Source organism: Chrysoperla carnea, chromosome 4, assembly GCF_905475395.1.
Source record: "Chrysoperla carnea chromosome 4, inChrCarn1.1, whole genome shotgun sequence".
In the NCBI taxonomy this organism is placed as follows: domain Eukaryota; kingdom Metazoa; phylum Arthropoda; class Insecta; order Neuroptera; family Chrysopidae; genus Chrysoperla; species Chrysoperla carnea.
Window position 1 is genome coordinate 48,793,697 of NC_058340.1, and position 22,904 is coordinate 48,816,600.

Here is a 22,904-nt window from a genome sequence, read left to right on the forward strand (position 1 = left end):
TTTATGTTATTACTAATATCTATGAAAACCTATGTGATAGAATGTTTGAATAGTTTTCCTGTTTTTGGGAGGTCAAAATCTATAAGAAATGTAAAAAAACCCAAGGAATTTTTTTTAGTCGCTGACCTGTGTTATCGTAGCAATGACAGTATGACACCTTACCTTTATGTTTTACAGTCAGCAGAACGTGAATGTATACTAAGTAGGTAGTGACATCTATAAATGTCGTTTATCGTATTCTTGTATTTTTTAATATTTGACATTTAGAATATATGAGAATTAATTATTTTACAAATTAAATAAAAAAATATAATTATGAGTCGTAGAAGACCTCATGAGGAAGAAGATGGATATGGTAATATAATAACAGTTAATTAAATTTATATTGGAAATTAATAAATAAAACTTTATGTAATTTATATAGATCGAGCATATAAGAAAAGACGCCGCGTTTCTGAAAATCAAGAAATTGAGGATCGTCTGGAATCTCTTATTCTACGAGTTGGTGAAAAGAGTACATCGTCATTAGAATCAAATTTAGAAGGATTGGCAAGCGTATTAGAGGCTGATTTAGGTACATTTCGTGTGAAAATATTACGTATATTAACAGATTGTGCAATTAAAATGCCAGAGAAATGTACAATTTACACGACACTTGTTGGCTTATTAAATGCAAAGAATTTTAATTTCGGTGGTGAATTTGTTGAGTACATGGTACGGACATTTAAAGATGCTTTAAAAGCTTGTAAATGGGATATTGCTCGTTATGCATTAAGGTTTTTAGCTGATTTAGTGAACTGTCATGTATTATCAGCAACATCTCTTTTACAATTATTGGATAATATGATTGATGTTGCAAATGAGGATGGAGTACCTCAAGTTAGAAAAGATTGGTATGTTTTCGCAATATTATCTACGTTACCGTGGGTAGGTCGAGAATTATATGAGAAAAAAGAAAGTGCATTAGATCATTTATTGGTTTCGATAGAAATTTTTTTAAATAAACGGCATAAAAAACATCATAATGCTTTAAGAGTTTGGGCTGTGGATACTCCACATCCACAGGAAGAATATTTAGATTGTCTTTGGGCACAAATTCGTAAATTACGCCAAGATAATTGGGCTGAAAAACATATCCCACGACCATATTTAGCATTTGATTCAATACTTTGTGAGGCGTTACAACACAATTTACCAAATATTTTGCCACCACCGCATCATGACAGTTATGAATATCCGATGCCTAGTGTTGTATTTCGTATGTTCGATTATACTGATTGTCCAGAAGGACCAGTAATGCCTGGAGCACATTCGATTGAACGATTTTTGATAGAAGAACATTTACATTCGATTGTTGAAATGTATCATTTGGAACGAAAAGATTGTGCTGCTCATTTATTAAATTTCCCATATAAATTAAAAATCCCATTAGATTATTGTATTGTGGAAGTGATTTTTGGTGAATTATTCCATATGCCGAATCCAAGATATTTAGAAATATGTTATGGTTCGATATTAATTGAGCTATGTAAATTACAACCGTCAACCATGCCACAAGTGTTAGCACAAGCTACAGAAATATTATTCTTACGTATTGATACTATGAATACAACATGTTTTGATCGTTTTACGAATTGGTTCTCATATCATTTGAGTAACTTTCAATTTCGTTGGTCATGGGCTGATTGGGATGAATGTTTATCATTGGATATTGAACATCCAAAACCAAAATTTGTTCGGGAAACATTATGTAAATGTCAAAGATTATCATATCATCAACGTGTACGTGAAATGGTACCTGAATCGTTTGCTGCATTTGTTCCTGCTAAAGCTGAACCAAATTATAAATATTCACAAGAGGGAGCTGGTAAGTACAATCAATATTTATTTTATTTTATTTTATTTTTTTTGTATATTTTGAAATTATTAACAAATGGTTGATACAAATGTTGGTATATGTATATATGATGTGACCAGTTCTTTCTTACCTCAAACCGGTATATTTTTTACACGAATTTGTTGAAATTGGGCTTTTTATCCGAAGGAAATTGCAAGAATACATACTCTCTAAACTATAAATTACTACAATCATAGACAATTTTAATAACTCTTATTTGAAAAGAACACGAAAGAAATGCGACGAGCTTAAGTCAGTTCCGATGGAAACTTAAAACGAGAAATATGGTTTTATCTCGAAAAAATATCTCGCGTTTTTCTGCAATTATTTTCACGGCTTGTATGACTTGCAGAAAATTCGTTCGTGGCTCAAATTGTATCTGTAATTATCGAGTTGAAAATCCGAAAGGGTTAATTTGTTTTTAATACTGAGTTATTTTGTTCCACACATACTACACTAATATATAAAAAACAAACAACAAATTGATACGTACTAAGAAGTTATTTGTCCTTGAGTTTTAATTTATTTTCCATAATAATTTCAAACAAAACCTGACTTCAATGATTTTGGGAAACTCATGGAAATATTCCTTTATTTTATTATTGTATTATACCTTTTTTTTTTAAATATTTAATTTATAGTTTTAAGGTTTGAAAATATTAATAATTTTATAAATTATCTCCTAATTTTTAAAATTTTACAATTCTTAATATCAAAATTACTTCTTGTAGGTACTTCAAACTGTAATGATGGTACAATATTTTCATATGATACTTAAAAATGTAAACTTTTACATTGCTTATTAGAAAAGAAAAATCAATCTCAATGCTTAGATCAATTTTTTTTATTATAAAGACGTATTTCAACTACAATGTAGTCATCAGTATGAATTTGTATTAGTTAGTCATCTCATTCTCCTTAGAGATATATTATTTGTTAGCTAATATATACTGATAATGACTACATTGTAGTCGAAATACATATTTATAATAATATATTAAAATATATTAAATTTTAATATTTATATATTTTGTGGAATCAATTATCATATTCGGAAAATTAATTTTTCTAATTATTTACAAATCCGGAATTGTTGAAAGTAACTGTACTTTGTAATGATGAAATCACTATTAATTAATGGGAAAATTTAAAAAAGTGTTAAAACCTCGAACTTACATTCATTTGTTAACTTGAATGATTTAATTTGTATGTAAATTATAATATATTAAAACATGCAAACATCGATCTTGAATAATTTTAATTATGTATATGAAATTAGAAAAAAAATTGTTTAAATTTGCATATCGAAATATTATAAGCCTTCTATTAGTCTAGCCTGTCTATTTTGAACTCCATGTTAATTTTCCGTAACCAATATACAAGAAACCAGGTCATGTAAATAATCGGAAATTTTCCGCAGAATTCAATGCACTATTTTTTGTTTTTTATAAACTGACATTAGAGAATCTTTTAGAAAATATCGGCCAAAGTTGGTGAAAACCGGTTGATTTGGTTTGAAAAAAAAAAAAAATAGGCTTTGTATGAAAAAAAGTTTCGTACAAAAGTTGTGTAACTATTTATTTTAAATCGATCTAACCCAGTTCGATGTCAAAAAATTGTTAAATAAATTATTTATTGAAAAAAATCGACTTATTTTGAATGGCCGTATCTCTTTGAAAAAAAATTTTGTATACCATACATACACAAATATATATCAAGTTAATCCCAAGTTTGTAACACTTAAAAATATTAATGCTACGAAAAAATTTTTGTTAGGGTGGTTATCAGATTTTTTCCTACTTTAACTATAGTAATGAACGTCCTTAATATTATGCATTACTTTTCAGAAGAGGGTCATATATTTAAACCAATGGTAAAAGTTTTATGATTTATTTTTAAAAAATATTACAATATATGCAATAAAAAATATATTAGTGATAAAAAAGTGTGTGTGTTAACGTTAAATATTAACGCAGAGAAAACTGAATGTATCAATATATAAAAAGGGATTATCGAAATTAATTTTGGTCGATTGTGTATACGTTTAAAATGCTATTTTCATTTTTTTTTTTAACTTGCGATTTTTAACAACACTAGTCTAGTTTGATTTTTTAATCACGTCTATTTTCAAAAATTTTCGAATTATTCAAAACCAAGAAAAAGTCATAGCACATTTATGCAATGCCGGCTTTGATGGCGATGCCGTAATCAACGTGGCGCACTTCTCATAAAAATTTGTTTATTCTTCTTTATTTTTCGTCTTCGTAAATCAAGACAAGTTGAAGATAATTTAAATTCGTATTTTGAACCAAGACTCGAACCTGTATCTTTATCCTTTTTCTAGTTATAAGCAATTGAAGTTTAGAAATTGATACATTTTTTTCTCGGAAACGGCGGGGCTATGGGGGATAATAATAGTATGATAAGGTAGTGCTTTTTATGTACTATTTATGATATTTTTTTTGAATTTGTATTTATAATAGAAACGGATTAATGCACCACCGCTGACAATTAATTAGGTTAGCGACTAAAATGAACCCCCTCAGGTCGAAGGTTGACTAAATATCTACAAAATATCTAAAAATCAAATTTTTTGAAGTGAAACTTTTTATGGGACACTAGCGTTTTGTCATGAGAGTTAACTCGTACAGCTAACAAGCTAACAAGCTAACAAAATGTTAAACTCCTTGTCTCTTTCTTATTACCATTTACTCCAGCAGAGTGAGAGAGGCCGTGGGACTTGATAACTGTACATATAACATTTATTTATTAAACAAGGATAGTTCAAACCTACTTACATTTAAATCTTTTATTAAACAAGGATAGTTCAAACCTACTTACATTTAAATCTTATATGTCGATCTTTATTTATTAAATGTTATAAGCCAATTACATTTAAATCTTATATGTCGATCTTTATTTATTAAATGTTATAAGCCAATTATTTCTATTTTGCCAAATAAAAATGACAGTGCAGATAAAGATATTTGAATCTGTGATTCATTAACATAAGTCATATTAATTACTTATATAGTTCTTTTCTTAATGTAGAATGTTTATGTATATGTAATATATATATATATATATATATATATATATATATATATATATATATATATATATATATATATATATATATATATATATATATATATATATATATATATATATATATATATATGTATATGTCTATTAAATTATTTCATATTAAAAATTTTTTAATATTGGTTTTATTCTCAGTTATTGTCAATGAAGATACAAAAAATGTATGCGTCAGTCCAAAACTAACAGCGTCAAAAGTGAAACTTTTTATGTAATTCAAAAACTGTCAATGAGTGTACAAAAAAATACATTGCAGCAAAGAAAAATTGACTGTAAATTATAATAAAAATGATTTATAATAAAAATCAAGAAAAATCTACAGACTATCCCGAATTAATTACTACGGAAGTTTCACTTGTACGTATATGTATATAGTTTTATGTATATGTAAATAATAGTACGTACGAGTGAAACTTCCGTAGTAATTAATTCGGGATAGTCTGTAGATTTTTCTTGATTTTTATTATAAATCATTTTTATTATAATTTCCAGTCAATTTTTCTTTGCTGCAATGTATTTTTTTGTACACTCATTGACAGTTTTTGAATTACATAAAAAGTTTCACTTTTGACGCTGTTAGTTTTGGACTGACGCATACATTTTTTTATTAACTTGCTTGGAAGTAGTTTAAAGTTTTTAAATAAAATTATGGTAAAAAAATTCCCCAAATGTTAATTCTGCAATTACTGCCAGACAAGTAAATAAAAAACATTGATTTTTCGATATTTAGTCAACCTTCGAACTGAGGGAACTCATTTTGGTTGCTAACCCCTTCAACTGTCAGTGGCGGTCCATCAATTTTCAAAAACAAACAGGTATAGACCCGTTTCTACTATTAATACAAATTTGAAAAAAATATAAATAGTACATAAAAATTACTACCTTTTTGTACTATTATTACCCCTCCTCTGCCGTTTCCGAGAAAAAAATTGGTCAATTTCAAAACTTCAATTGCTTATAACTAGAGAACGGATAAAGATACAGGCTCGAGTCATGGTTCAAAATACGTATTATCGAATTATCTTCAACTTTCCCGTTTAATGTTATCCGCGAAAATCAATAGTTGTTTTCCCAAAAAAACCGCCAAAAAAGATATTTCGGCGCAAATATTTGTGCAACTTTTTTGTATTTTTATTATTTAAAAATAATATAAAAATTAAGTGATTTTTTCTGAAAGTCTTATAATTTTTTAGTCTTCATCACTTGGCTCTTGTATAAATGAATTTGTGTTCCTTGAATGGTGTCCTATCAGGAACATTGCGCACGTACTTGTTAGTGTTGCGCCTTACCGAAGGTTAATAAACTTGACTTACTATTTTGTAGCCATTTACCACTTTTACCGCTTACCTACATTAACACTAACGGAAGTACTGATACTTTGACTAGTACGAAATTCTAAATATTTTTCGGTATGTAATATCTGATTGCTACGTGGTGTTGTAACCAAATTTTTCCTATTCTTATCTAAATAAAAATGTGTATTACTTAATGTATCTAAATCTTGTAAATATTGATTTGAAATTTTATTACGATGCCTGGTTACAGCAAACTTCCTATATCTAGGCTGTCGAGGTACAAATGGTTGTCGCGTTGTTGTCGATGTTGTCGATGTAATATTTTCGGTGATTGTATTATATTCATCTAATGTTTGTTCTACTTTTGGTAATACTGTTGCATGATTATTATAATAATAAAATGTACAATTCGGTGGAATTATCAGCATTGGTGACGGTGTAGTTGTGGTTGTTAATTTTATTTTTGGTGTTGATACTGAAAATCGTGGTATCATTTTCATTTTCGTCATGTTTGTATGCTGTAAATTCACTGTTTGACTGCTAGCGATAAATGTAGATGTGCCATTTTCGAATGTACCATTGTAAATACATTTTGCACAATTATTTTTATTATTTAAACTAGCTGCAGATGAAATATCATGTACTGTTTCGGTTGTCACCGCTGGTTTTGTAAGAACACCTTCGTTAGTTGTAGTTTTCTTAGTGATATTGTCTATTGGTTCTTCTTCTGGTTCCGTTGTTCCTGTGTTTGATATAATTAAATATGCAGTACTTATTTATTTTATAAGCTTGTAATTAGCCATAGTAGAATTAAGAAAGAAAAGTGCAGTAAAGTGGGGATCGAACCCGCAACCACCACTTACATTTCAGACCAGAATTGTAACCCATTGAGCTACCAGATAGTAGCTGTGTACAATTCTTCCATATCTTAATGTATTGTTTTTGTTTTCAACTATTTTAAACCCCCGAAGTAAAAAAGAGATGTTATAAGTTTGACCGCTATATGTGCCTGTCTGTGGTATCGTAACGCCTAAACGGATGAATCGATTTTGATTTTTTTGGTTTCGTTTGATAGGTAATTTAATGGAAAGCGTTCTTAGCTATGTTTCAAGTGCGAGTTTAGGATTCCATAGCCAAAAAACCTGGAAAATTGATGATGATCTTCCAAATCGGTTCAGTTTGGATAAGGCTTTATGGAAAAAGTACTTTAATAGAGAGTGGTCTTAGATATGTTTCAAGTTCGAGTTTAGGGTTCCGTACCCAAAAAATTTGTCGGGGGTTTTTAAATTTTGTAAATTTCACTTGTACATAATTAATTATATTGTAAACTTACGTCTATCCGTCCATTGTGGTATAGTACTTGTTATTGTATCAGAAGTGGGCTGAAGTGTATTTTTAATTGGAAATTTTGTTGCAAAATCTTTATCCTTAGTATTTGCAGTTGTCGTTAATTCTGTTGTTGGAATTGGTGGTTGAAGAAACGTTGATGGTGCTGATGTGCCATACGGTTTGTTCGGTTTTCTTGCTTTTGTTGTGTATTTTCGATTATATGGTCTTCGTGGGGTTGTTGTTTTTCGATAACGTTTATCATTTATATAAGCAGGTATCGTACCTTTTGGTGTAAATAAATTTTGATTTGAGCTACTAATAATTGACGAAGGTGTAAGGAAATCATCTTCAGATGGTGGTGTAACTTGTTGAGTACGTTGTGTTGTTGACGTTAGTATTTTTGGGTAATCAGGAAATAGAGTTGCTTCACTAGTAATTTTCGTTGGACCTTTAGTAAATAATCCGTTACCATTTAAAAAATCATCATCGTCGTTGAATTGCGTTGGTTTTGTAGGTTTACGAGAAGGTGTATATGGTTTATTCGATGTAATAGGATTTCGTTGTGGATATTTGGAAGTTGGTCTTCCACGATCTCCATATTTTTTTGTTGGTTTTGTACTTGGTTTTCTTGTGGTATCGTAATCGGTTCTTCTACTTTGAGTCGTGTATTTCGTTTGATCTATAGTACTCATATCATTTGATGTAGTTTCTACTGTTGGTGGAAATCTCGGTTTTGTCATTTGATATTCTGTTCTATTTCTAAATTGATATCTGGTAGTAGGTAATTGATTTTGTGAGGTTGTTTCATCTAGAGCCACTGTAGTACCTGGTGATCTCATTGTTTGATTTTCTGTTTCATTCCTATTTCGATATCTTGTCGTTGATAATTGATTTTGAGTAGTACTTTCATCTGCATTAACAGTACTTTCTGGGGGTCTAAGTGTTTGATCTTCTGTCCTATTTCTAAATCGATACTTTGTAGTACTATCAGTAGATGATGGATATTGAGTAGTACTTTCATCCATTTTAATCGTAGTTATAATATTTGTCGTTCTAAATGTTTGATCTTTTGTTCTATTTCTAAATCCATATCTAGCAGTTGTTGTCGGATTTTCTGTGGTTGTTTTATCTCTATCACCCGATGATCTCGTAGTTGGATTTTCTGTTCTGTTTCTAAATCGATATCTTGTCGTAGAAAATAGATTTTGGGTAGTTGTTTCTATATCATTTACAGGAGTACTACCTTCTGTTTTGTTTTTAAATCGATATATTGTAGTAGGGAATTGATTTATGGTGCTAGTTTCATCCATACCAATTGCATCAGTGCTACCTGGTGATCTCATTGTTTGACTTTCAGTTCTATTTCTATACCGATATCTTGTGGTGGTGGTGGATTCATCCATGTCAAACATATCAGTACCGGCAGGTAATCTCATTGTCTGAGTTTCTGTTCTATTTCTATATCGATATCTTGGAGTGGTAGTTCTTTCAAAGTCAAATATATCAGTACCACCTGGTGATCTCATCGTCTGAGTTTCTGTCCTATTTCTATATCGATATCTTGAAGTGGTAGTTCTATCCATATCAAACATATCAGTATCGTTTGGTGATCTCATTGTCTGAATTTCTGTCCTATTTCTATATCGATATCTTGAAGTGGTGGTTCTATCCATATCAAACATATCAGTACCACCTGGTGATTTCATCGTCTGAGTTTCTGTCCTATTTCTATATCGATATCTTGAAGTTGTAGTTCTATCCATATCAAACATATCAGTACCATCTGGTGATTTCATCGTCTGAGTTTCTGTCCTATTTCTATATCGATATCTTGAAGTTGTAGTTCTATCCATATCAAACATATCAGTACCATCTGGTGATTTCATCGTCTGAGTTTCTGTCCTATTTCTATTTCGATATCTTGAAGTTGTAGTTCTATCCATATCAAACATATCATTATCATCTGGTGATCTCATTGTCTGAGTTTCTGTTCTATTTCTAAATGGATATCTTGTAGTGGTACCTTCAATCGTATCAGTACTACCTCTGATTGTCTGATTTTCTGTTCTATTTCTATATCGATATCTTTTAGTTGTAGTTTCATCCATATCAAAGAGATCAGTACCACCTGGAGATCTCATTGTTTGGCTTTCCGTTCTATTCCTATTTCGATATCGTGTCCATGTTGTAGTTCTCATTGGTTGATAAGTTGTTCTAGTTATTTCATCAATGCTGGCAGTTGCTTGAGTTGTCTTTCTTGTTCGATCACGCCATGTTGTTGGAGAAGTTTTTGGAGGATTTTGTGTTGTTATTTTTAATATATCTTGTTCGTATGTAGTTGTTGGAATTCTTTGGGTAGAAGGTTTTAAGTCATATTGAGTTGTAGGTTTTTTCGTTATATAAGAGGGTAATGTACTTGTTAATTTTTCACCATACTTATTGGTTGTTTTCTCGGATGGTTGACTAATTTTTGTTGTTTCTTGTGATGAAAATCTATTAGTTTCCGAAGATGATGTAGAAGATGGTACGCTAATTCTTGTTGATTCTAAATCACCAGTTGAACTTGTCATAGTACTTGTAATATTAAATTTTTCCGATGAAGATATTTGATTACTGTCATCTAATTTTGAAATAATTACTTCTGCAGTTGTTGTAGTTTTCGCTTGTGTTGAAATTTCATTGGAATCACTTGTTTGTGTACTAGTGATTGGATTTTTCGAGGTTAACGGATTTAATGTAGTCGTTTTATCGAATCTATTTGGCGGTAATAATTCTAATGTCGGTGTTGTTAATAATTTATCTGTTTGCGTGGAAAATGAAGTACTTTTAGTTGTCGGCACAAATTCACTTGATTGAGTAGTGAAATTCGTATAAGTTGGGGATGTTATCATGGAATCCAATTTATTAGGATTTTTAGTTGTGGATTGATCATAATTTGTCATATCCTTATTGGTTGATATCGTCGAAGTAGATGTTGATTTTTCAATGAAATTTTTAGTTTCTAATAAATCAAATCGTTCAGTTGATGTTTTTGATTTCTCTGAAGATGTTGCACCGTCTGAATTAAATGTTGTTTCAGTTGTAGTTGATTGATTTCTGTTAGTAATATCGCTAATTGGTGGAAATAAATCATTACTAACATTTTCTTCACTTATAAAGGTATCCGATAAATTATCTAAAAATGAATCCGATGTCGATGTTGTCGTTGATGTGGTGACATTTTGATTTGATCGCTTCTGCGTTGTACCGGTATCTGGTAAAATAAATGACGGTAATGTTGGTGAAGATGGCATTTTTCTAAAACTACGTGTTGTAGTTTTTCTCTTCATAATAAAATCGTCTAATGACAAAAAATCACTGATATTTGGGTTATTGCTTGTTGTCGGAACATTTTTACGGGTTGTCGTTGCAACATTAAAAAGTTCATCGAATTGTTGTTCAAAATTCGGTGCTGGAGGTTTAATTTCTTTTTTATCAGTACTACTACCAAAATTTAAAAAGTCGTCTACACTTAACGTCGTCAATTTTTGTGTTGATGTTGTTGGGGGTGGAGATGGAGGTAATTCACCAAATATATCTTCATCTTTAATTTCCGGTGAAAATTCTGGATAACGTATAATATGTTTAACACCATTTTGATCGACAGTTACATGTGTATTTTCTAAATTAATATTTTGATACCAACTTGGCGTTTTGTTATGTCGATTAACATTTTTATGAATCCATAGTGAATTTAATTTTTTTGCATCGCGATGAATCCATTGTGAATGTATATCTTTATGTCCGTTATCCTTGTCATTTGTTGAGGGTATCCATTGATTATCATTTATTGTCGGTATGTTACGATGTACCCAAACCGAATACGTTGGATGTTTATTATTTGGTGTAGGTTCTGTCGTAACAGGTTTTGTTGTTACCGGTTTTGAATTCCATTTAATTGTTTTTGTAGTTTGATATGATGGACTCCAATGTACGTTTTCATGAATTTTACATAAACGTATAATATATAAATGGCCCGGTAATGAATAATCAAACTCGCCATTATATTTAACTATTTGATATTCATATGGATTACGTAATATAATTTTATAATGAAATTCAAATTCGTAACCGGTATGTTTATGATGTCGTATACGTTCCACTGTCCATAATCCAATTATTTCATCGTACGTATCAATTATTCCATCTGTTTCGTCACAAATATCTTGAACGATTTTATAATTTTTATCTGATGTTTGATATATTTGTCCTTTTGCTAATTGTATTATATCACCAAATAATTGTTCTTGATTGATTTTTAAATGGATTATTGGTAAATTATGTAAATGATTTTGCAAATAATAATCGTTATCGTTTGTACGAATTAATGCACGATATATTGATTCACGTAAACCGGATGTCCAGTTAATTGGCGGTTTATTATCGGGACATAATCGCACGGCGTCAAATTGATGGTTGTGATGCTTTGAGCCATGGTTCGATGCTTCTCCAAATTTTATTATATTAAGGGTTATGATGATGATTAATAAAATTATCTGTAATAAAATAAAGTAAATAATAAATTAAATAAATAAATATAAGTTAGTGTGTTAATTGAGTGTAAATTTAAAAGTATACATTACTTATTTTAAATAATAAGTAAGGTAAAGTGTTGTACCGTAGAGACAATGTACCTTGGATCATCTTTTTGATGATCTAAGTTTCTTAAGACGGTTCTATACACATTTTTCAATGGCGTGAAATCATTATTTGATTGGCGTGAAACTTTATAATTTTTTAAAGGCTTCTCTTAAACATTCGTTGGTGGAAAAAAATGTTTATAAAGAAAACAAGTTTTCCAGATGAGAATGGTTAAAGTTACAATTGAATTTCAAGAACTGCGATTGTACCCTTTTTTAATTTATCAAGAATTCTCATAAATGTTTTATTTTTTATATCTCTTAAGAGGGTATTGCCTTAGCTAACGCAGCTCTTGCGCTACGAATTTTTTAAAATCTGTTCGGTCTTTTTAAAACTCTAGAATCGAATTTCAGCAAATATTTGTGCTACTGATTAGTGGGTATATTTTATATCCAGTTTTAAAAATGACGCAAAATGCTGAGGAGATAAAAGATTCGTTTAAAACAATTTCGTGTATCAGAAATCAATAAACACGGATAATTAATTTGACACATTTTTTATCTTTTTTTTTTATGGATTACCATTCCACAGGGTCAATGAAATAATTATTGAAGCGGTTGCTGGACGCTCAAAAAAGTCTATGTCTATAAGAGAAATTCGTAGTTTTCAATGACCCAATCACTTAATCCAAGATGCAATTGTGTGATTCTTGATATATTGTGGTCTTATACCATGAATCACATAATAAAAATATAGTTTTTATCGATTTATATCTCTAGTAATTATGGCTCTATAAAGAGATGCTATTTGCATTATATATTTAAAAAAAAAAGACCTTTAAGAACATAAATATAAATTCTGATTCAAGGTGCAACACTTTTTAATATATATTACTTATTTTAAGTAATATCTACTTAATTTATATTTAATAATTGCTTCACTTTCATTTTCATCTTTTTTTTTTATATAAAAAGTAAAAAAAAATACAAATTAAATTACTATTCAAGGTACCTTGATAGGAAAAATATTAACTAAAAAATGTTTCAATGTATTTATTTAGTTCGTTTGATTTCCGCTTTAGTTTTTATATACAGTTTATATACCATATAACTAATACGTATATAAGTAGGGATTTCCCGTAGTTTCAACACGTGGGATTCATTTTTAATGACGTGACATGATTACGGAACTCCTGCGAAAATCAATTTACAAAATATTTTATAATTATTCTCGTATTGTGTAGCACATTAAATTTATATACCACAAGCTCAAAATAGTTAGTAAGAATTTGCGTTTAATGCTTCAAATTTTTGCAAAGAGCTGAAATTTGAAATGTTTCGGGAAGCGGGACGGGGAGGGGTGGATGTTGTAAAAAGGGCTATATTTAACTTCGTAGGACAAAATGGCATAAAATGGCAGCCATTTTAAACAATTTACTAAATTGGAAATTTTGGCCGAACTATGTAACGGATTTCGCTAAAATTTTAACCGAAAGTTGTAAGTAATGAAACCTACTATTGATATTAGTTTCATTAAAATTAATCAAATATTTTTCTAGTTACAGTCAAATGAACTGTTTTACCATATGTATGTATACATATATATATAACTGGGAGGGGAAGGGATGAAACCCCCCCCCCCCAAAATATGAGGAGTAGTTGTTAAGATTGACTACAAACCTACCAAATTTGGATATCCACCGATGTCCCCTTTTGCGAATATAAAATAAAAATGATAAAATTTCTGAAAAAAATTCTATTTTTGACGCCATTTTGTTTTTTAAACATGTTGCACCACTCCGGGAAAGTAAAAAATTTCAAAAAATACTTATTTTGATGTGAAAAGAAAAACCCCAAAGTTTCGATGCTCGAACTTTTAATCCATACACAAGGCATAATTTCACTCTACTATTAAGGGAGTGATTTTAGGTCAAAATTATTCGATTTTGGTCAAAAATTTTTGAAAAGATCAAACAGATCCACTAAATTCTGCCCGAACCTATCACATAATTTCCCCTTCGAATATAATAATAATACAGCAGGTGAACGTACTGCGGTAATTTTAAAGAAAGTATAAATGATCGATTCAACTAAGTTTGAATTTTGAATTTATCTTAACGACAGATTAAATAATAATTAATGAATGATTAAAAAATAAAACCATAGAAAGTTATGTTATCATCAAAAACAATTACACCTTATAATTAGTAATTGAATAGACAGGCAGAGGAGTACCCTTGAATAAATAATGCTTTTAAAAACGATTGAAATTAAAATAATGGTAAAATAGAAATTTGAAAATTATAAATGTGGAAAAAAATATTAAAAGTTAATTAATATTTAAAATTATTATTATGTTGTAAAATATTATTAAAATTTTATTTTGTGGAAGGAAATTGCTAAAGATGATGTTAATTAATGTCACAATAATAACAAATAGTGTTCACTTTGAAGATACTACAAATTAAAACCCTTTTTATATTGTGTAAAATTAAATTAAACATTTGTTTATTCATTAATTATACACATAATTAATGAATTTTTATTTAAAACATGTTTTAGTATCATTATCAAAATATCGTTTGGCGGATTTATTCTTACAACTTAATAAAATTTATCAGATTTCATATCACTTTTTAGGCCGTTCAAAGTAATTGAAAATAAGCAATTTTATGAATTTATTCAAAGGCGAAAAAAAAAAAACTAAAAGAATAGGAAGGTTTTGGCATCTAGTTTAAGACCCGTCTAACGCCCAATCTCTAAGGGCTAGGGTTGCGTTAATTAACGCTTTGTATACATAAAAAACGGTTTTTTCGTTAATTGTCCAATCATTATCCTCGAATTATGTGTAAAAAGTCCTTAATTTTGTTCCATTAAAAAATTGGAAAATTAAAAGTTTTCCAAATTAATACTTTATTTTTGTGGATAAGATTTTTGAAGTTTTTATATATCAAAATCTTATATAAAACAAGTGAAAACAAATAATTGACTAATTTAATTGTTGAAATATCTTGTATAGAAAGTATAGAATGTCAGTGCTTGCATTATTTTTAGTATATTAGAAGAATTGAAAAAACCAACACAATTATGGCGGCCGTTCGGTGACCCTTTATTTGGTTTTCAAAAGTATTTTCTAGAATTTTTTTCCGTTTTTCGAGAATATTTCACAAGGCCGCTAGTTAAAGCTACCTGCAAATTTTCAACTTCCTATCTTTTATAGTTTAAAATCGTAATTTTTAAACTGTATATCACGTGACCTAAAACGCGGGCAAGCCCTGCTGTGATGTCATATCGGTATGAGCCATAGACCATCAGTTAGTTCAGTGTAGACAGCTGGGTATAATATATCTATAGATAATAAGTATTTATATTTATTATAATCAGATGTCTATGAATATATCTGTCAAACTTATTTATGTTATTTCGTATAATGATACCGATATTACGTCATTAAATTGGATGCCCGCGTTTTTGGCAGTTTAAAAGAGGTTTAAAATTTAATTTAAGTTTTTGGCAAGAAAGCGTGTGTATTTTTCCGAAATAAATTTTTGGTGACTTTTTATTAGCAAAATCAACATTTTGAGGTACTTTTTCAAAAATAGTACAATACCCTATTGTCAAGTAAAACTTACTTTTTACGTCCTGAGCACGCTAGAAAAATGTCAGCTTGATATATTTTTTCGTTTTTGGGTTATTGTAATCACGGGCGGTTTTATGAACATATATACCAAAATTTTTGTAAAAGTATCAATATTTTTAACCATTACAAACTTGGAACTAAATTTAATATACGTTGATATATTTCATGTATACAGGGTATAAAAAAAAGATAAGAAACAAAAATGAACATCTTATGCACTTAAGAATTAAGTAATAATTTCATTGAGTATTCATATTCATAAAGATTTGAAATAAAATCGATGTCGACTATTGTTTACAAATACAATAGTCTTAACACGCTTTATTAAATGTATAATTCTTCAAAATTATTATTAAAATCACTAAAATTCATAATTAGTTATTAACAATGTGGGATTATGTGTTAATATTTATATAAAAATTTTAATAAAAAATAATAAAATATATATAAATATTATTTATAGTCATACAAAGATTATTTTTATTATTTACTATACAATGGAAATGAAAAAATTTTAATATTTTCAACTTTAATTTAAATATATTCATTTAAATAATATTAATTAATAATTATTAAACTCAAATGACATTCGAATTTTTAATTAATTATTATCATCATTTGTTTGATAATCAAAAAAGAAAGAAAATATAGGCAATAAAACCTTTCTCTTGGCTTATAGGAGTCAAATATGATTCAGAAATTTTAAACATTGTGATTACGCCCATGTACCAAATGTACATATAAGTCCCCATAAAATTTTACTTAGAAATACGATCAAGCCTTGATGAATTTGACCTTTTGTAGTCAGACCAAAAACTGATTGGTTATAACAATGATTTAATGAATATCGTGAGGAATTATCTTTTATTTCCTGGAATCTTTTATTTCTGGGATAGATAAAGGCTTATTAGCTGTAGATTTTAAAATTATTTTCGTAATGTATAGGGTGTCAAAAAACACGAAAAGTATCAAAGTTAAGTGGAACACTCTGTATATTATTTTATTTTAAGCTTCTACGGTAAAAATAGGTGAGTTTTATTAAGGTTTACCTCACTTAAAATACGCGGTTTTTGAAATATTTTGTATTTTCTGAAAATGTAATAGCATTTTGAACGTAAAAATTCTCAAAAAGTTTATCCGTTTTTCAAACCAAATTTAACTTTGAGTCTACTAATCGATTGAAATCATAGGTGATTTTAAACAGTCAAGTATAGGAGAATTTATGGTATTTGATAAAGAATTACATTTTACACCTGCTGTTGACATAAAATACAGAGTGTTTAAATTTAGTTGAACAAGTTTTTATAATAACCCTGTATAAGTAAGTAGCTTCTAAATAATAAATTGTAAACAAACAATGAATTCAGGAAAGCTTTACAAAAATTACAACAATTAAATTTTATTAACTCAAATTATCACTTTTTATCCGACTGTCCAGTAGCGGTTATGTTTTTCGCGCGTATCTTGTATTTATCTAATGTATGTATGTGTATTTGTAAATTTCTTTATTACCTCATATCTTACGAAAATTTAAGGTATCATTATATTTGTCTCAAAAACCCAAGTGTTCTTAGATAGGTGTTGAAAAAATAAAACAAAATGGCGAATTTTTAGAGCGAAATAGTAATATGTTAATTAAAAAAAAAAAATTAACAAAACTCATTGAGTAGGGTACCAAAATAATGAAAATTAAAAAGGGATTTCAAAAATATAAAAGTTATATGTTTAAATTTATTAGCAATAATAAATTGGTTTATAAGTTTTAATATAGTATAATAATAGGGTTTTTTTGGTGCTAGACCAGTAAACAAAATAAAATTAAATAGATCATTAAAAAAATTAAAACCTGACTGCGTTACATAAAAATCTGAAAAGAAAGAAACAGGTTTAGAAGTTTACATAACGACTTGAACAATCGAGGTCCATTAAAATTTAAACCGTTTCAAATCTGCCCAATAATGGGCCCCGAATGTTAAAGTCGCTATGTAAACTTCTGAACTTGTTTCTTTCTTTTCAGATTTTTATTTAAGGCAGTCGAGTTTCTATTTTTTTTTTTAATTATTTATAATATTTATAGTTTAAAATAAGCTTGGATTATTGTTTTAATTGATTAGTTTATAATAACATGTAATTAACAATCAATTTAGATAATTCAATAATTACCGATTTTATAAATATAATAATTGTATACCGGATGACACTCAACTTACCTTATGACAACATTGAACATACGTCACATCACTATAAAACATGTTTTAGTATCGTATCACACAGGCAACAATTGAAACATTACAATCATAGTAATGTTGAAGATAACTAAACTCACTTACAATGTGAAGCGCACCAGAGCAATTGCATGAAATAATACTTAAAGAAAAAAAATAAAAGTTATGTCGTTAGTTGAAGGTCTCTATCATCAGAGATTATCTTGTCTCTATCATTAGATGTGAAAAAAACAACAAACAAACAGCTGGGGGGTTAAGCTTTCATCATCATCACGAATTCCCGCATTTCACAATTGGTTTTTTTTACATCCTTAGCCACTTACTGGTTACTTATGTATGTTGGTAGGTATAGAGGTACTGTGATACATATTTCACGCAATGTGAACTCACAATGTTTAAATTATGTAATAAAAAAAAAGTGTTGTATTTGTTGATTTTTATCATCTTTGTCTTAAATAATTATAATATTGTTAACTATCTAATTGTAAGCATTATAATACATTCACAACAAATACCTTACGATATACAGTGTGTTCGAATTGACCTTTATACCGAATGTCAACCTGGTCAGAGGCGGATTATCCACATGGAAAAGTAAACGTGTGCCTACTACAGACGAGGTTACAAAAGTACGTAACCCTAAACTCGCATTTGAAGCATAGCTAAGAACACTCTCCATTAAATTACCTTTCAAACGAAACAAAAATAATCAAAATCGGTTCAATCCCTTGATTCGCTACGATGCCCCAGGTAGCCTGACCGACAAGTAGACACATACACACATAGCGGTCAAACTTATAACACTCCTTTTTTGGTTCGGAGGTTTAAAAATTTCAGTCTGTTGATATTAACAATTGTACATTTATTCAAATGTACGACAGTCTAATTCATATAATTTCTGCATAAAGGGAAATTTTTTATGAAAATGAACAACAAGCTTTGGAACTCTCAGTAGTCGAAGAATATGAAAAGGACGTAAAAAGGATACAGAATATTTATATTACAATCGAGAATCTTTCTCAAGACCACTAGTTGAAAATAAACACCTTGTATTCCTTTAAGTAAGTCTTTAAAAGAAAAGAAAATTCACAGAAAAACATTTATTAGTTTCTTAAAGACCAACAATACTCACAGTACCTAAAAATAAAATTTAAAAGTTAATAGAAATACTGTTAGTCGATATAAATTCTGTCTTTAGACATCATAAAGTAATGATTCAATTTTGTTATTTTTCAGCATCACTTCCTGGTACAACCGCTGCTCACCAACTTGTAGTTTCAATTCGTCAAAAATGTACGCCTGAAGAAGCTTTGGCTGTTCTTAAAGAATTACCAAATCCAAGACCAGAAGATGATCCTGACAATAGGTTTAATCCATTAAAAATAGATGTGTTTGTTCAAACTTTATTAAATTTGGGATCGAAAAGTTTTTCACATAGTTTTGCAGCGATATCCAAATTTCATTACGTGTTTAAGGTGAGCTATTTTGTTATCGTTTACTAAACAGTATTTTATAATCAGATTAGAAAGTTTTTATTGATTTTAATTTTATGGCGATCCCATAAAATAATATTAAGAGTTGTTGGGCAATTTTTACTTTAAGCTTTTGGATTGATCATTCATTTTTTTATTCGACTGTACCTATTTTTACCTGATTACTGAAGGGCTATATTTTTAGCAGCAATTTGTATTGATTAATGAAAGTTTTCTTTAGTATTTACTGTATTTATTATTTACAGATATTAGCCGAATCTGAAGAAGCGCAAATATGTATTCTAAGAAATATGTTCGAATTATGGCACAGTCACCAACAAATGATGATTGTACTTGTTGATAAAATGTTAAAAACACAAATTGTTGAATGTTCAGCTGTAGCTAATTGGATATTTTCAAAAGAGATGACAATTGAATTTACAAAAATGTATCTTTGGGAAATATTACATTTAACAATACGTAAAATGAATAAACATGTCATCAAATTGAGTGGTGAATTGGCTGAAGCTCGGGAAAAATTAGCACGTGCTGATTCAAGCTCAAGCAGTTCAGACGATGAAGATGGTGGCGGTGGAGGTGGTGGTGGAAATGCGGCAGCTAAAAAATCAAAGCCAACCAACGATGATAAAGAAAAACCAACAGAGGAAGTAGTAGAACGAATGGAGGAACGTTTAGAAGCTGCACAAGCTGATCAAAAAAATTTGTTTTTAATTATTTTTCAACGATTTATTATGATTTTATCTGAACATTTGGTAAGATCTGATACAGACGGTAGAGATTACAATACGCATTGGTATAAATGGACCATTGGAAGACTTCAACAAGTATTTTTGACGGTAAGTAACGATTTTATTATGGAAAAATAGATTTCTGTTGCTTTTCTTACAACTATGGGTAAAAGTGACTGAAAAATATTAACATAACTATTAATAATATTAAGCTCATGCTTGAATTCCTAATCGCTATAAGAATAAAAAATTTAATAGCATTAGGAATAAAAAATTTAATAGCATTAGGAATAAAAAATTTAATAGCATTAGGAAAGATTTACTCTGATTAGCTCTCCTGTTAATTTGTACGAGGGAAGCTAAATTTAATTTTTATTGTTGCAAATATTTACTAAATTATTGAAAATTTTATCTTTTTCAGCATCACGAACAAGTTCAAAAATATAGTTCAACATTGGAAACTCTTCTATTTACGCAAGACTTAGATCCACATATTCTTGAAGTATTTCAACAGTTCGTTTCATTGAGATCATGAATAAGTACTACCATCGTTTATCGTATAATCTACGTTCAACTATCAAAATTGGGTTTTTTTTTTGTTTTTCTTAATTATGTATCACAGAAATACTCTGTAAATATGTGTATTCCCAATCATGTTCAAAATAACGGGGGCATTAGAAAAGTTTTAAAATGTAAAATGGATTATCTGAAATATTTAAAATGCATCTGATAAACTTTTTACATTTTAAAATTAATTAATTTAATTTTAAGTATGCTGAATTTTGATTTTTAAATATTCATTCTGTTTTGATTTCTTGAATTTGTTTATACTGATAACGCAAGCATTATATGCCGGTCTGCAAATCGTGGCTTTGAGAATTACTACATTCCTCTTTTTTTTTTTAAAGACATCCGCCATTTCAAGAACTTCTTTCTTTTTTAAAATAACAGTGGTCTCAGTATTTTATTCAGTGGTCTTCATAGCTAAACTGTTTTTAGAAATATGTTAGAATTTATTTGAAGAAAAATTTTAACCAGAAATACAGTTGAAATTTGCACAAAAAATAATTTTTTCGCTATTTTCTTTATACATTTTAGTAACTGGATGTCTTGACCATTATAAAAACAAATTAACCAGAGATATTTGAGGATACGAGAAATTTTGACATCGAAATTCTTGAAAATATTACAGGGTGGTATAGTTTGCTCATTTGGCGACCATTATTAATAAAAGAATTTCGGGCATGGCGAAAATTAGGCACATCTAGCTCTTAGTATATGGTATTATCATGGTAATCAAGAAATGAAATTGATAGTAGGGGAGCTGGTGAAAATTTTTAAATCATCATTTGGTCAAGGTTAAGAACATATTTTGCCGATAGTACCGATCCTTAGCTATTGGTCTTCCAAGCCGTATACGTCGATGTTTGCAACTGTAATTGAATGGAAGACAATAATTTTTCATTTACTTATTACGCCGACTATCTGCTGATAAAAACTCAACCTTGGTCAATTTGTACATTTAAAATTATTTTTGCAATGTCTGGGAAGACGCATTTTACAACATATTTCGAATGGAAGGAAGACTTACATTTTCTCATTTCTTTGACTTTAAAATCGTTAAAAATTGTACATTTATAATTTTTACAAAAGCATAAATGTAAATTCGAACATTTTATTTTTATTATTCCTTTAATGGAACAATAAAATGATATTAAGCTTATCAATAAGACAATTTGGTTTTTAATAAATCTTGGAGAATTTATAATACCGGCCGGAATTACTGATACTAATTAATTTTTTCATTTACAAATTATGCATTTATATCAATGATTTCGAAAAATTTTGAATATAGTTAAAAATTTTCTTCAGTTTTATAATCCGACGTTACCCATAAATAATTATCAAGCCTGTTCACAGTAATAAGAGAGGATATCTTAAATGTATAACTGTCTTTAGTAACAAATACTACTATTTCCTGTAAATCCGGCTATTCGTAAATATCGCCTTATTTATGGAATATAAATAATGTTTGTGCAAAAAATTAAATTTTACTTCAAAATGTACTACTAAATAATTGATGAGTGTTTATACTTTACCTAGTTTGAGGAAGAAACATTTTAGTGTCTGTAATTTTTAGTTTTAAATATATAACATTAAAACTGAAGAATTTTTGATATTTTTTAATTTAGCCTCAAAATATAGACCCAACAATGGTAACCGACAAAAATTAATGACATACAACGAAAGGAAACCTGAAATATTTAACTATAATATTATAAATTTATTTAATAATGGGGTTTAACCTCCGTTTATCAGTACGTCTATAACAGAGGCCACCAACATCATTTTTTTAAATCTTTATTTATTTAAACTACATCCGAATATACAATTAATTTTATGGTGGGGGTGGAGTTAGTTACTTTGTTCTTATTAAAGTGACGACAATGTTCATACTGCCGCTGAATTCGAACTCGTAACCTCCAAGCCAGTAGTCATAGCAAGCCTTAACAATCTCGGCTACTAGCCGGTTATGACCCAACAATGATAACCCCACTAAAATAAATGACATACAA

The 22,904-nt window shown here is 29.0% G+C and overlaps 1 protein-coding gene across 2 annotated transcripts; it reads left to right on the forward strand.

The window, feature by feature from the left end:
• Window positions 1-232: 232 nt before the first annotated feature.
• Window positions 233-22,387, forward strand: LOC123297478 (nuclear cap-binding protein subunit 1). Of its 2 annotated transcripts, XM_044879150.1 has the most exons (6): window positions 233-355; window positions 425-1,867; window positions 19,344-19,582; window positions 19,846-20,164; window positions 20,198-20,436; window positions 20,750-22,387. In XM_044879150.1, exons 1-6 carry the CDS (start codon window positions 316-318, stop codon window positions 20,861-20,863), a joined length of 2,394 nt encoding a protein of 797 aa, XP_044735085.1. In that variant the 5' UTR covers window positions 233-315; the 3' UTR covers window positions 20,864-22,387. The 2 variants fall into 2 exon arrangements, with proteins under 2 accessions (XP_044735085.1, XP_044735084.1); XM_044879149.1 differs by having other exon boundaries at window positions 19,846-20,436; window positions 20,750-22,386.
• Window positions 22,388-22,904: the final 517 nt, after the last annotated feature.

Bases quoted from the DNA above. Each gene is read 5' to 3' on its own strand.
- LOC123297478 (XM_044879149.1), top strand. From the start codon at position 316: ATGAGTCGTAGAAGACCTCATGAGGAAGAAGATGGATATG. The intron at 356-424 runs GTAATATAATAA...TAATTTATATAG, and splicing joins TGAGGAAGAAGATGGATATG to ATCGAGCATATAAGAAAAGA. The intron at 20,437-20,749 runs GTAAGTAACGAT...TATCTTTTTCAG, and splicing joins TTCAACAAGTATTTTTGACG to CATCACGAACAAGTTCAAAA.